This window comes from Trachurus trachurus (assembly GCF_905171665.1).
Source record: "Trachurus trachurus genome assembly, chromosome: 11".
In the NCBI taxonomy this organism is placed as follows: Eukaryota; Metazoa; Chordata; class Actinopteri; order Carangiformes; family Carangidae; genus Trachurus; species Trachurus trachurus.
This window is the reverse complement of record NC_139904.1, coordinates 6,041,465-6,057,009: the sequence shown is the minus strand read 5'-3', so window position 1 is coordinate 6,057,009 and position 15,545 is coordinate 6,041,465. Positions and strand designations below refer to the sequence as shown.

At 44.1% G+C, this 15,545-nt stretch overlaps 1 protein-coding gene across 1 annotated transcript in view; it reads right to left on the bottom strand.

Annotated features, from left to right (window-relative positions):
- The window catches only part of grin2da (glutamate receptor, ionotropic, N-methyl D-aspartate 2D, a), a gene marked incomplete at both ends in the record, with an annotated part of 160,155 nt that extends 148,762 nt beyond the window's left edge, over nucleotides 1-11,393 (bottom strand). Inside the window, 4 exons of the mRNA XM_083982355.1 lie at nucleotides 405-671; nucleotides 7,968-8,105; nucleotides 10,839-11,020; nucleotides 11,105-11,393. Coding sequence (XP_083838481.1) covers nucleotides 405-671; nucleotides 7,968-8,105; nucleotides 10,839-11,020; nucleotides 11,105-11,393 — 876 coding nt within the window. The remainder of the gene's footprint in view (nucleotides 1-404; nucleotides 672-7,967; nucleotides 8,106-10,838; nucleotides 11,021-11,104) is intronic.
- Between the last annotated feature and the right edge of the window lie 4,152 nt (nucleotides 11,394-15,545).

Genomic DNA, 15,545 nt, shown 5'->3' with positions numbered 1-15,545 from the left:
AAAGTCTTTTCATGTCCACGACTTGTGTTTTTTTTCTAAATTATTGTCGCCCCGTGATGTTGTAAGTGCATAATAAACCCTCTGGACAAATAGAAGTGGACTTTAGACGAATCAGGCTGCAGCTACAGGAGCAGCTGACGGGAGGCAGGAGGTCATGGTGACAATGGAGGACAGGATCCCTTTTTTAATCTAGAGACTGGCTGCGTTCACCGTCTGTTTCCTCCAGGTTTGCGGAGCCTCAGGCGACAAAGAAGTAATTTCAAAACAGGCAGCTCATCAAGATGATTGACAGGAGTTATATAAAACCACTGATTTCACAGGTTAAATATGGAATATCGCACTTTTGAGGAAAAATTGCAATTATAAGACTTGACATAATATGAGGGAGTTTTTTTCTGTCTCACCTGGGCCTCGTTGTCTTTGAGCAGCCGTTTGGTTCGCGCCCCGCCGGGGTCGTCCGTCACGTTGAGGACCACCACGCTCTTCTTCTCCCAGCCGATGAACGAGCCGTCCGTCATGCCCTCCACCATGGCCAGGAAGTCCTCGTAGCCGTGGTGACGCGTGGTCACCACGGAGAAGGCGGTCCAGTCGTACTCCTCGAGCACCTCGAAGATGACCTCGAGCTGGAGTGCGGTGGAGCAGGTGAACTGGAGGTAGATGGAGCCGCTCTCCTAAAGGGGGAGGAGCCACGGGTGAGTTTAGACACCGAGGTGGGAACAATAGGGCAAGGGAATCAATTTGAATCTGATTCACAAGGTCCCGATTCGATTCAATTTTCAATTCGATCCGATTCGATTTACAGTAATTTCAGTTTTAGTACCCATTTTTCATGGTTGTTAAAGAGATTTTCACAGATCTAATGCTGCAAATTGTACAAAGATGGAACTGTCTAACCTGGTGCATTATTAGTAGGGGTGGGAGAAAAAAATAGATTCACATAAATATCGCAATATCTTTTTTGACGATTTTTAAATCTATTATTTTTTTCAAAAATCAATTTTTTTTTTTTTTTGAAATTTTTTAAATATTGTGCAACGTGGATTTGTTAGCCTTTTTTACATACAGAGAGTACAGGTTTTGAAACGGGTTTAAGTTGACTTTAAATGGAGTATGTTCATTTATAGGCTCTTTCTGTATCTGTGTGCAGATAAATGTTAAAATGCATAGACAATGCAGACTAAAAATCGAGAGAATCGGCAATATCGTAGAATCGCAATTTAAATTGAATCGTCATCCCAAAAAAATCGTAGAAGAATCGAATCGGGAGAAAAGCATATAGTCCCAGCCCTAATTATTAGTTACATTATTATTATTAGAATACAAACATAAGTATGAAGTGACAAATAATATACACGAAGGAGACCAACTTCCGGTTGGGATTTCCGGTATGGATTGGATCTATGGCAGCGCCCTTGTCCGCCATAGATCTTTTATACTTATTCAGTTTTAATCTCTGTAATCTACTTGGTTTAACATACTTTTTAAATTCTCATTTTATAGTGGATTGCAAACTTTAGTTGGGTTGCAAACTGTAGGTAGATCAGAATATCATTATGGAGAGACGAATAATATACACGAAGGAGACCAACTTCCGGTTGGGACTTCCGGTATGGATTGGATCTATGGCGGCGCCCTTGTCCGCCTTCTTCCCTGCAGACGGGTCGTTTTGAAACGCTCTGTACAGCAGCAACCTCGTTCTCATTGAGCTGAATAACTGAGTCTGTGTCCGTCAGATGAGTCCTTGTGAATGTGAATGAGGATTTCAGTGTCAGTGAAAGAAACAATGATATGAACTGTCTGCTTTGTTCCTGCTGCTCCGGTCACATTTAATCTGGACAGATGAGTCACTCTGTGGCTGAAAGAGAGAAAGACTTCATTTCTATAGGTTTATTGTAACTAGACCAAAGGATCTGGATGGAAAAATCCATATATAGGGGTTGAGAAGAATGTGACAATGTGAATTTGCCTTTAACACTGTCCAAAGTTTTCTGCAGTGTTGTTGACAGTTAATTATTTATCTCTTTCTCTCTCAGCACAAAACAAAGGGCGATATTTAAATTAATCATCACGACTCTGCATGTGTGTGTGTGTGTGTGTGTGTGTGTGTGTGTGTGTGTGTAGACGATCAAAGAGGAAACTAGAGGGAGTATCACACAGGGCTCACCCCAGGTTACGCTGAACCGAACTGGGTCAAATATCAAAACCGGCATCAGAGTAATGATGTAAGCATGTCTGCTTTTCTAAAGGAAAAACGAATGAGAGCAGTGCATGCTGGGAACACGCTGGGAACATGTTGGCTTGGTGGAGTCGAATCAAACATAAAACAAACTTTAAACACCCCCCCACCACCCGAACACCCCGGTGGAAACTGGAGCTAAAATAAAAACCAGCACTCATGTCAAGTGAGCACTCACCGTAAACAATGAATGAGTGATGTTCAGTCCCAAGTCTCAGTTTTAGAAGAAACACTCAGGGTTGATTGACTCCTGTGTATCTGCTGTGTATCAGGAAACACGCTTCACTTGGTTTCCCAGAGGAAATTAAGATCTGATTACAGTTTAGTTGAACAAATATTTTCTGAAATGCAGAGATTTCTCAGGAGGAACGAAGGCCCCGGGGGTCCGGGTCAAAGAACCGTAGCCTCTCTGACTAACTAACCAACACTTAACTCCATCAAAGAGGAGAAGCACAGAGCTCGGCTTGACGTCTGTTTATGGAGAGTTAGACCAGATGTCTTTAGAAATACGAGCTCACCTGTTGCCGTTTCTACGAGACACCGAGGTGCAGTCGCTTATCAAGAACAGAGCTGGATAAAATACACAATTAAATCCTCGCTCTTGTCTCTGCCAAGCAGCCGAGGAGGGAGAAAGACGGTCACAACCTCCTCCACCAGAGTAACAGTAGCTACAAGTGTTTTTTCTTTTTCTTTTTAAGTATTTTTGGGGCCTTTTGTGCCTTTGTTACCATAGGAAACAGAGAGAAACAGGAAATGGGGAGAGAGAGAGGGAGGGGGAACAACATGCAGTTGGACTAAAAAGGGTCCAGAGCCTTTTCAATTGTATCACTGCATATTTATCAACGGACAAATACGTGATTTCAAAAGGCGCTGCACACTGAACATTGCACGTTAGTGAGTTTTACGCCATCTTATTTCACAATAAAAGCCCAATTAAGAAATGAATGAATGAAGACTGTCCACTGACACGCACACAGGAAGTGTTGAGTTTGTAGTAACGACGTACAGCAGTTAATCTAAAAAGACAAATGAGAGTGAATCAAAACCATCTAAATGTGGCTTCTTTTATTAACTCATTGAGTGCCGCGCTCCTTTCCAAAGTTTTAGTCAAGTGTACCGGCAATTTAGACCATTTTTGACTTTTTATGTAGAGCCATAGTGTATTCTATATTATTGCCACCAACACATACTGTAGCTCAATTGAAAGGTTTATCTTAATGCTTCAAGTGGCCACAATCCGTTTGTTTCTACGTGCCTCCGTTCCTGAGAAAACTCAAGCTAAACATGGCTGGGTTTCACCAAAATCCCTCCTTTTTTTCTAGAAAAGGAGATAGAGCGTCTTTTATGAAAGGTGCGCTGTTTGTGTCTGTCGCTCTTCTGACACTCGCATTTCTGGATCAAAGGGCTCGTATAAGATAAATATATACAACAATGGTTGTTCTATTCACAAAACCACCAGCGGGGGCGGGGGGGGCGCCACTAAACAACAATAACACAGACGCACCGTGCCGTGTCACAGCTTCTCGCCGCGGAGCGTGAGGGTCTGTCGGCCACCGCGGCTCGGGAAGACCGGTCCCGCCGGTGGTCGCGGTCCGTCTGTGGTACGGGTCGGTGACGGCGGTATGCTTTGGCCCAGAGACCATCAGATTTTACCGCGGGAGGACTTTGGGGAGGACACGGTGTTGCTCGAGGTGAAGACCGGGCGGACAGTCGGCTGAGAGCTTCCTGGTTCAGCTCCGAGCTGCTGCAGCAGCGCGGGTGAGAGCAGAGCAGCTGCAGAGCAGCTGCGCTGCATCTGCATGCAGAACTCCGTTTGCAGAAGCCGAGTTATGATAAAAACTTCCAGATCATGAGCTGTCATGTGACTTTGATCGTCATCTATTGCAGTTCTCCTCGTCGTAGAGTCCCCAAATTTACATATAATGTGTATTAAAGTGTCTATTTTCATAATTTAAAAAAAAAGCAAAAAACGAAAAATCTCCTTTTTGGCACTCAACGCATGGGAACGAAAAACGAGAAATTACGTGGTTGGCACTCAATGAGTTAAAATATGACAAATTTCCCTTGAAAAAGTTTGGAATTAAGGAAAAATGCCAATTAGCTAATAAGCTTCTGCAGTTTAGACAGTAATGATGGTACTATTTTTACTGAAATAGTAAATGTCTGTTAAAAGTCACTTAGTGCCCCTTGAAATGACACCAGGTACCACTAGGGGTCCGGGTGCCGCTGGCTGAGAAACACTGTAGTAGAAGATGTGATGTCACAGTGAACTTGACCTTTGACCATTCAGATATACAGCAAGCATTTGAGATAAAAGTGTCAGATGATCGCTGGTTCGATTCCAGACTGGACAGATCATTTAACACATGTCAGTCCCCCACTCTCTCTCTCTCTCTCTGTTCTGCACCTGCCAATAAAGACATCAATCAGCCCCAACAAATAATGGAACTGTCTCATAATTAGCGCCTGAATTCACCAGAAGTGACCATGACCTTTGACCTCTGACCTCTGACCTCTGACCAGCAAAATCGACTCAGTCCACCCTCGAGTCCAAATGGATGTCTGTGACAAATTATAAGTATTCCCCTTGACTCAAGTATGACGAAAAGCAACATGGAAGACATTACGGTTTGGTTTGTTCGCCTGCTTGCACAAAGATTGATATTGCTCCCAAACTCACCTTTTTAAATTAGCTTTTAATTTATCATTTTGTGTGTTTTATACTGTTTTATTGCTGTTTTTTAAATTGTATTTCATTCTAACTTTGCTCTATTTTATTATTTTTAAAGTGTAAAGTGTCCTTGAACATTTGTAAAAGCGCTTACAAATGAACTGTATTATTACGGTATAATTGGAAACAAAAGGAAGCCCCAATTTATTCAAATCTTATGACAGATGTTATGAGACATTTAGAGCTGGAGAAAGCCTGATTCTTACTGAAAATCAGGAAAGAAAATTCTATCAAATCTGGCAGCTGTCTAGTCTGATGGCAAGTTTTGGAAGTGCTCTTAATCCCCAATAGAAGAAAAAAAAATGTCTCTCTTTGTTTCGGTTTGTTTTATGTTTTTTTCTTTCTTTGTGAGTGTATATACTATATATATATATATATATGGATAATCTATTTTAATTAATCCCCTTCATCTGTCTGTTTAGTTTGTATTTTGAGATACATATACAGTACAGTATATATAACTTATATACTGTATAATGTAACTTTAATGACCTTCATATGTAAACGTATATGTGTAAATGTGTATCTCTTGTGTTTTATGAGAAAAATCATTAAAGAGAGTAGAAAAAAAAGAAGGGAGCTTTATAGTGATTTTGCAGGGTAACCGTGACCTTTGGACCTTTGAACATCAAACATGAATGTGTTGATCTTTAAAGTCAAGACAGGAAGCTGCTACGACGTCTCGGCTCCTCTCTGGTCATCTTTATCTGCAGCATCGTTCTGTAAAAGCGGCGGCGGCAGCACACGGCGCCGTCATCACAGTCTAAAGTCGTTCTGCACCTCATCCGGCTTCAAAGCTCAGAACTCACCTCCCACCGCAAACACAGCTGCTTCTGATAATGACACGTTCTGGCGCTGACAGCTCGGCGGCGGCGAGACGAGTGTGTTACCGTCGGCCCAAAGTTACAGTCATGTAAAATTACAATAACCGCATCAAAGCGTCGAGGGGATCCACTTAAAACAAATTGGCCAACTTATTAAATATCACACCTGTCAGGCTAAAGCGCTTTGTTAGCTTGATCTACTTATCGCTAATGTCCGTCAGCAACACATTACCTTTTGTCACACATAAATTACCCACTCGGAGAGATGACACCCATTAATTTAGCCCGTAACAAAGAGCAAAGCCAGCATTATTTAAAACAAGGTGACACACACACACACACACACACAGTCCTGATCAACTAGATAGTGAATTTTACTTCCACACTGGTTCTGGTCCAGCCAACAAATCAAAAATGGTTTAAAATACTGTATATAAGAAATCTGTTTATTATTACAATCTGCAGTCAGTGCTGCAGCTCCTCACACAGCGTGCTCAGACGTGTCAGAACGTAGCAGCATGTTTTTCTTTTCCTCGGTAACGAAAACCAATTCTGATGCTGATGAGTTCAGGAGCCCCTGACAGAACTGGAGCAATTCCGACTAAATTTTTTTACTTCCCTCTTCTTCATTACTGCTCCATGATGAGGTCGGAGCGGCGGGTTTCCTGAAAATGTTTCGGATTTAGAAAAAAAAAAAAAAAAAGCTTGTTTGCTACAAGAGACTTGGGGCTGGAGGAAATTCACTCAGCTCCATTTTCTGGTGTGGCAGCAGATGTCTGCATCACACTCACAGCCAGGAGGCAGCTGGACACACCCAGAGGTAAAATGCACTTTTTGTTGTTGTTTTTTTTTTTTTTTTATATATATATATTAAAGGGATACTTCACCCAAAATCAATAATTCATCAATCATCTACTCACCGTCATGCCAAGGAAGGGTTCGGAGAACTTTCAGAGTCATCAAAACGCTTTTGGAGTTCCAGGGGGGGTCCGGATGGCAACACATTTTCATATAATGGCGGTGGATAGAGCTCACTTTTGAATCGTCCAAAACACACACTATGAAACATCCTGATACCTCCATACTGCTCGTCTGTACTGACCCAAGTGTCCTGAAGCCGCCACATGTTCGTTCATCATTGTAAACCATTGGATGTATGATGTAAACACGGACGAACATCTTACGCATGAGCACAAACATCAACAGAGCCATGGGAGCTACTGCTACAACAAGGATAAAAACAGAGATCACATTAATTTTTTCGGAACAACTTTTTCATGTGGCGGCTTCAGGACACTTGGGTCAGTACAGACGAGCAGTATGGAGGTTTCTGGATGTTTCATAGTGTGTGTTTTGGACGATTCAAAAGTGAACTCTATCCGCCGCCATTATATGAAAATCCGTTGCCAGCCGGACCCCCCCTGGAACTCCTAAAGCGTTTTGATGACTCTGAAAGTTCTCCAAACCCTTCCTTGGCATGACGGTGAGTAGACAATTGGTGAATTATCGATTTTGGGTGAAGTATCCCTTTAATGTGAAAAGCAACATCTGAGCTCTTTGTCTTTGTGTATTTTTTTAATGGTTCAGTTTCACTGCTCAGTTTGTTTTGAGGCGACTGTGCAGACTGTGCAAACAGCAGGCGGAGCGAAGTCAGCAACTAGTTAGTGGAGCATTTAACGGCCGAGGAGCCGAGCGTCGCCCTCAGGAGTTAGTTAAGACCAGAACGGAGCAAAGAGCAGAGGTAATAGACTCCAGTGTTGCTGCCGCCTCTGTTAATTATAGCTGCTTTAATTCTAAGGCAATGTTTTATTCCATATAGGACTTAGGTCTATTTCTTGTGTGAAAATTAACACTTACTTATTTATAAATCAAACAAATTATTAAGTATGAATTACTGACTAACTCGCAGAGTCGATAATGTAATTTTAATAAAGAAACAGCCCATTAAGAAACAGTCGTCAGCCAGTGATGGACTGTAGATCGCATCATGTGGATGAACCACAACCAGTGAAATGAACTAATCTGGATCTATAAAAAGGAGATTACCCAGAATTCCCAGGTCAGCAGAGGTCAAGAGGTGATTTACAGTCACTTGACTCATCGTTTCGTACAGCGTGTGTGGCCGAGCTTTAAAAATTAAAATGATGCAAAGTTTAGTAACACATCTCCTCTTTACCTGTGGCTCTCGGCCCAGGCTGGCCCCGCCCCCGACAGCCACCACGGGAACCCCCGTCTGGGCGGAGACGAACTCCAGCATGGGAGCCAGGGGGGCGCGGTTCGGCGGCGGCGGTCTCTCCTCCTCAAACACCAAACCCTGGAAGAAGTAGAACAAAGGTTTTTTTTTTTTTTTTTGCGCGACGAAACAAAAGCACACGAGACAAAAAAAAAAAAAGACGTTACATCAGCCTCATTGAGACGCAATTTCATAAGCTCCTCATCACACTTTCATCCATCAAAGCTGCTGTTTCTTTTATTCCCATGCACCAAACCCTGAGAATAAATTAAGGGTCGACATATATTGGAACAATGAGTGGGTCCGTGTGCTGAGATAACGGCTCACGTGCTAGTCGGAGAAGGAGGAGGAGGAGAAAAGTTTGATGCTTTCTTTTAAAAAATGACACTGCTGCTTTGCTGCTCTGCCTGGCAATCAATTTTGACAGAGATAAAAATCAGAATTAAGTCCCGGCAGCGGACTGGCATCCTGTCAGGAGGAGTGTGTGTGTGTTGTACCTGTACAGCTTAAGCTGCTTCACACCACAGAAACAACAGATAAGCTCCTGGCTTATGGGCCGGGGACCTGAGCTCCAGCTGGGCTTTACAAACACACACACACACACACACACACACGACAGACAGGAGCAGCTTTATGCTCACTTATTCTGGTGGCCACTTATTTTTTCTATTTTTTTGTGTGTTATTACCCTTCAAGAAAGAAGTGTCAACGGCCTTAATGAATTCAGGATGGATGCATGACGTCGTGGCGACTGCCATTACTTTATGTAATGATACGACGAGCAGCGGCGGTGATTTGAGGCCGGCTTGATGACTTAACGCTTGTTTTCTTGTAGCGATTTCGGGGAGGCAAATTGAAGCTAAGTGTAGCTGACAGCTCAATTCTCACAGGGAAGCATTTGATATGCAAATAGGCTACAGACAGGACCTGGAAATAAGATAGCGAGCGTTGCTTAAAAGAGTTAATATCATATTTGATCTAAGGCGTTTGGAACAAGACCCCTCCACTGTTCAGACATGAAAATAAATCCAGAGATAGACGACTAGACAGGGATTTGACAGATGCATGCATAATGTAGAGTCCTACACATGAATTAATGAATAAATGAATGGGTAAATAAATGGAGAGCGTCACATGTGGCGGTGCCGTATTACCTCCGTCAGTATGATCACAAGCGTCTCTCAGAGATCAGGTTGCAAACGCAGATCTGCTCCCGTCACAAGTGTCATACTACGAATGAATGAGTGAAGTCATGATTAAATGGAACAAAGTCACACAGTGAGCATGAATGAAAGAACAGAGAGTGTGTGGTTTTATCTGAAAACACAACCGAGAGAATGAAGGAACAAGGAAATTATGCAGACAACATGTTGAATGTCGGAAAGAGTTTCCCTCTAGAAGACGAGTTCCTCCTGAACGTCTTCAGAGGTTTAAAGGAGCTACTTGTGTGGCAGCTTCACTACAGTGACTCGGTATCGGAAAATGTCAAGACAGTCTGACCTAGCGGGGGCTAGCTGGTTAGCATGCTAACTTCTGCATGAGGGCTGATTTCTACCATTGAGGACGGCTCCTGGTGAATAAATGAGTCAAGTTTGTTTCACTACTGCCAATGCTAAAGTTAGCAAAACTTACAAATAGCTCCTTTAAAGGGATAGTTCAACATTTTGGTAAATTCGCCATAATCCCTGTTCTCATTCATCCAGGTCATTGTAGTATTAAAGTGCTGAATTGAAGGCAACTGGACTTCAATCCATCACTTTAATACAGCAAGAAACATCCCACAATGCCTTGGTTGTTTCCCCACAAAGTTTGAAACTTGAAAAATGTTTTAACTTCCAGTTACTATATAAAAGTTAAGCACAGATGGGCCTTTCAAAAATGATGTGTAACTGTGATATTAGATTTAAAGGGATAGCTCAACATTTCCTCCTACCTTTAATTCTCTGTGCATGTTGTTTTGAGATCAGCGGGGCAGCGACGTGAGGTGCTCAGTGAACACAATGGAGGTGAACGGTACAGGTCTCCTGTCCCTCATCACACTCATCAAATACACAATCCAACAACTCCAAAGCGCTCTGGTGGACAAGTTGTGACCTGCACATTCACCATGCTATGAAATAATAATGTAACATTATGAGGCAGAGTTGTTTTCAAAGCAAATGCAGCCGGAACTACAGTCAGACACAGCTGCTGGGCGGAGTGATTTCAAAAGTGCAAGTAGTTCAGTATAGTTCAGAAGTTCAGTTCAGTATTTGCTTCATGTGTCGTAATGTTACATAATTATACAGCATGGTGAATGTGCAGGTCACAACTTGTCCACCAGAGCATTTTGAAGTTGTTGGATTGTGTATTTGATGAGTTTGATGAGAGACAGGAGACCATATCATGTTAGCCGAGGAGCTCACGTCTCTGCCCTGCGGATCTCAAAACAACATGCACCGATAATTAAAGGTAATGAACTGCTATGACTATAGGGATTATGGCAATAGGAGAATTTGTGTACGTTATACGCTTTTCTAGTCAGAAAAAAGTTGTTTATCTGGAACTAACCAACTAACCTCCGCACAGACAAATACTGAATGAGTTGGGTAGTTCCAGATGAACGGGAGGCGCGGTTGGGCGAGTGCAAGTAATGTCACATATTTGAGCATTTTATAAAAAAGTAACACAATAGTGACTTTACCGTACTAATTTAATTCAGTTACTAAGTTTTTTTTGGGGGGGGAGTAACTATAGAAACTACAGTATAACTTATTACTTTTGAAAAGTAACATTGCCCAACACTGATGTGTGTGTGTGTGTGTGTGTATCTACCTGCAGTGGTGTGGTGGCCAGCAGCTCACACAGCTGCAGCAGGAGGCTTCCCGGGCTGCTCTCGTTCACAGCCAGGTAGATGACGTTGGCCTGACCCGACGGCGTCATCACCGTCTCCCCCACCAGCGCCGCCAGCGACAGGGACGACGCCACGGAGGAGGAGTAGGACGCCATGGCAGCCACTCCCAACGAGGCTGTATCCGTCACTCCCCTTCCTCCTCCTCCTCCTCCTCCTCCTACTACGTCTCCTCCTCCTCCTGCTCCACCACCTCCTCCTCTTCCGCCGCTGCCACCTCCTCCCGGACCGTTCCCCGGACCGTTCCCCGGCCCCGGCCCCTGCCCCGGCCCAGGCTCGCCGCCGCCCCCCGCGCCTCCCGCCGCCGTCGTCTCCGGGAGCAGGGAGGAGCCCGAGTGGACCACGGCGATGTTGACACCACCCGAGTCCCTCTCTCTCTCCCGGGGCCGGAGCAGCAGGGGGGGCGAGGAGCGCGCGGGCCCCGTGCAGGCCAGGACAGCCAGTAGCAGTGAGAGGGCGGGGGGCCGTGGGGCCACCATGGGGTACGGGGGGGGCCAGTGGCAGCCGTCAGAGGGGTGGGGGGGGGGGGTTTACAGGTGCAGGCCGGGTGAGGGTCGGAGGGGTTCGGGGACGGTGGGTGACGACGTCTCTGTCGGGGGAGGAGGGAGGGGCGGGGGGGAGGGAGGGGGAGGGTCGGCGGCTCACGGTGCTTCACCTGATGAGGGGGGAGGCTGGAGGAGGGGAGGAGGAGAGGGAGGGGGAGACAGAGAGGAGAAACAGTGTCATACGTAGGGCTGGGTATCAATCAAAAATTTTCGATACCGGTTCCTGAGCGAAACTTTTTTCGATACCAATTTTATAATATCAGTTCTAAAACAATGAAAATGACATCACACATTACAGTACAAATCTTGAGTTGTATTTTTCTATTCCAACCAGCAGCTTTGGGTAGATCATAGGGCTAGGACGATATGCTTTTCTCCCGATTTGATTCTTCTACGATTTCTTGGATGGCGATTCGATTTAAATTGCGATTCTACGATATTGCCGATTCTCTCGATTTTTAGTCTTTAGCATTTTTAACATTTATCTGCACACAAATACTGTAGGAGCCTATAAATCTAACATACTCCATTATAAAGTGAACTTAAACCCTTTTCAAAACCTGTACTCTCTGTATGTAAAAAAGGCTAACAAATGCACATTGCAAAATATTTTTAAAAATATTTAAAAAAAAATAAATAAATAAAAATAAAAAATAAAAATAATCGATTTTTGAAGAAAAAAAAATCAATTTAAAAATCGTCAAAGAAGATATCGCGATATTTATGTGAATCGATTTTTTTCTCCCACCCCCAGTAGATCACCCTGGCATGTGTTACAATTACACTGTAGTCACTTTATTTAGATTAATTTTACAACCTGAAAATATAACTTAAACCCACTTTCATACATCATTTTTGTAGTTGACACATTAAGGTTTTTAAATAGGCTAAGGGTTTGTTGAGGGAAAAATGCAAAAAGTGTTACAACTGTCCCTGGTCTCCCCTAAACATGGCTGTCAGGTAGTCCTATTTAAAAACAAAACAAAACAAAAAGAAAACGGTGACTATGTGGTGGCCACTGGCCGTGTTGTGATCCTCCAGAACACAGAGATGGTTGGTCCGCCCCTGTGTACAGCTACACTTGCTCGGGGAGGGGGGAGACAGAGAGGAGAAAGAGTGTCATACGTCTTCGTAACCACACACAGATGCCTCCACGTGTTGTTATCTCAAGTGGGACGTTTGATTTATGCGGCCGTTATGAAGCACTAACTCTCCGGTAAACAATGTAAATAAATGACTGACACACACAGACAGACACACACACAGAAACCTACTCATCCCTGTATTTACTGCTGCTTCTGAGACTCCCTGTAAATCTGCAAACACAAGAAGGATTTCAGCCGAGTCGACACGCGGCACACACACACACACACTTAATACTGTTTACATGCCTAATAATGAAAACCTGCCGACGATTAGAATTAAACAGGACACAGGAAAAGTTCACAGATAAAGATTTGACAAAGCGCACTTCAAAAACTCTGCGGCGATTTCACTGTTTGTCTCCGACTGCGACGCCGGCGAATCAGACTGATGATCTAGCGGATTAGTGTTTTAATTGGTGATATTGTACCAAACTAAACGGCTGTGAAGTTTCTCCAGCTGTTTGGGTTCCCATGGTAATTGAGGTTAGGACCTGATTTAGGGAAAAAAAAAAAAAAAGCCACAACAGATGATTAGTTTCTGAGTCAACGCTGCTCTCATAACTTCAGATGGAAAAACTGTATCACACAAACTTCATCTTCTACACAAGCAGCAGAAGTTATTGATGATACTCATGGTTGACCCTGACGACGTCAGAGGACGCAGATACGATGGTCCAGTGGTTGTCTGATCACTAATGGAGATTTTCAATGAGAAAACCTCTGTGGTTACAGAAAAACCAAAGACTTCAAAGCTCTTAATGACCGAGACGAAGGGGAACGAAGATCTTCTGCTTCTCTTTGGACTTTTACCTTCCTCCATGAGCCTTTGTTTCAACATGTTGCTCTGGTGGACAAGTTGTGACCTGCACATTCACCACGCTATGAGATAATAACAGAACGTTACCAGACAGAGTTGTTTTAGAGGTAAATTTATGCAAAACTGCTGATGCACGTTCCCGTCGGGGGCAGTTTTTCGGCAAGCAGTCTCTGCATTTGTCTCGAAAAACAACTTGTCCACCAGAGCGTTTTGGAGTTGTTGGATTGTGTATTTGATGAGTTTGATGAGGGAAACCAAGAAATCCCATTAGCCTCTGTAGCGTAGCTCTGAGCAGCTCGCGGCTCTGCTCCGCCGTTCTAAAAATAGCTTGCACCGACAATTAAAAGTAACGAACCTACTGCTATGACTATATTCAGGCCAAGAGACGCTAGGTGGAAGACAGAGAGCCTCCATTCTCCCTGGAACTAGTCATTTTACCATCACAGATACTCTGCAGCTGTTTAATTTAAGTAAATATCTTGCATAGTTCCTCTTTAAGGTTTCCCTGAACTCCAGATTAAGTCGGAGCCTCCCCAATCTGAAATCCAGATATCAACCATGTTTGGTATTTAAGAAACTGTCCTCATATTTATGAGCTCCAACGATGTGAAACTGATCTGAGCCGAGATAAAGACTGGAAACCTAAAGGATTCCTTTCTGCTTTGCTCCTCTGACACCAACCTGCCTCATTCCTTACTGTCCTACCAGAGCACTCCGCTCCCAGAACGCAGGTCTGTTAGTGACTCCCAGTATCTCTAAAAACAGACTGGGAGGTAGAGCCTTCAGTTACCGGGCTCCTTTACTGTGGAACCAGCTCTCTCCATGGGTCAAAGAGGCAGACACTCTAACTACATTTAAGTCTAGACTTAAGACCTTCCTTTATGACAGGGCTTTTAGTTAGGGCTGGTTCAGGTAGCTCTGAACCATTTTATAGCTACGCTGCTATAGGCTTAGACTGCTGGGGACACATCTGGTTACACAGAGCCCTCTCCTCTCCTCCTCTCTCCTCCTCTCCCCTCCTCTCCTCTCCTCAGTATATTTTTGAACTGTCATTTTCTGTTGTACTTTGTAGTTTGGCCTTGGTGTCTCGCACTCTCTCTGTGTTTCCGCAGATCCACCGGAGCTCCATCTCTCTGCACCAGCCGTCGCCTACATCGCCCCCCTCCCACCCCTTCCCCTGCTGTTAGACCGGCCTCCCCTCCCTTCCCATGGACCAGTCTGCCACCCAGTCCTCCCATCGAGCTGACCGGCTCTCCCTGCCCCCCCCCCTCCCCTCACCAGAGACTGCCCTCATCAACCCCTGCTAACATTTCCATATTCCGCACATTCTGTGACAAACTGTAAACTGTTTTCTTGTCTGTAACAACATCTATTGCACGTCTGTCCGTCCTGGGTGAGGGATCCCTCCTCTGTTGCTCACCCTGAGGTTTCTCCTGTTTTTCCCTGTTAAAAGGGTTTTCCATGGAGTTTTTCCTCAGTCGATGTGAGGGTCTAAGGACAGAGGATGTTGCTACGATGCCATGTAAAGCCCTTTGAGACAAACTGTTTGTAAAAACGGGCTATACAAATAAAATTGCCTTGCCTTGCCTTGCCTTGCCTTGCCTTATGCACTTCCTGTTATGACACTTCAGATTCAGCGCCATCTGCAACCTACCAAGCCGTATGATTCCTTGTGTTCAAGCTGCACTAAAATACACTTGAAAATGTAGCAGCTACTGTACAGTGCAGTGCAGCTGTGGTACTGTGCACTAATGGAGCGTAGTATGGGATCCAAACACAGCCAAAGGTTCCTGGCAGAAAAGTCAGCAGAGAGGGGAAGAAAAAAAAACAGCTTGTGTCTGGTTTGCGGCGGGTTAGGTCACCTCCTCCGAGACAGAGCAGTTCAGAAGAGCGGTTTTCATTTCTAACAAATTTATTTTCATTTTTTCCCTTTCCCCCCACATCCAGCACACACTGTAGTCCAGTGACAATGGCCCCCCAAAATTGAGATACCCCTACCGGAGGTAGAACAAAATCTAACAATGTTTTTCCTCATCTCCAAGGTCTCCCATATATGAAATGGATTCTTAGGTTAAAATATTTTACTGCAAACATTGTTAAATTGATACATATTGTCATACACCC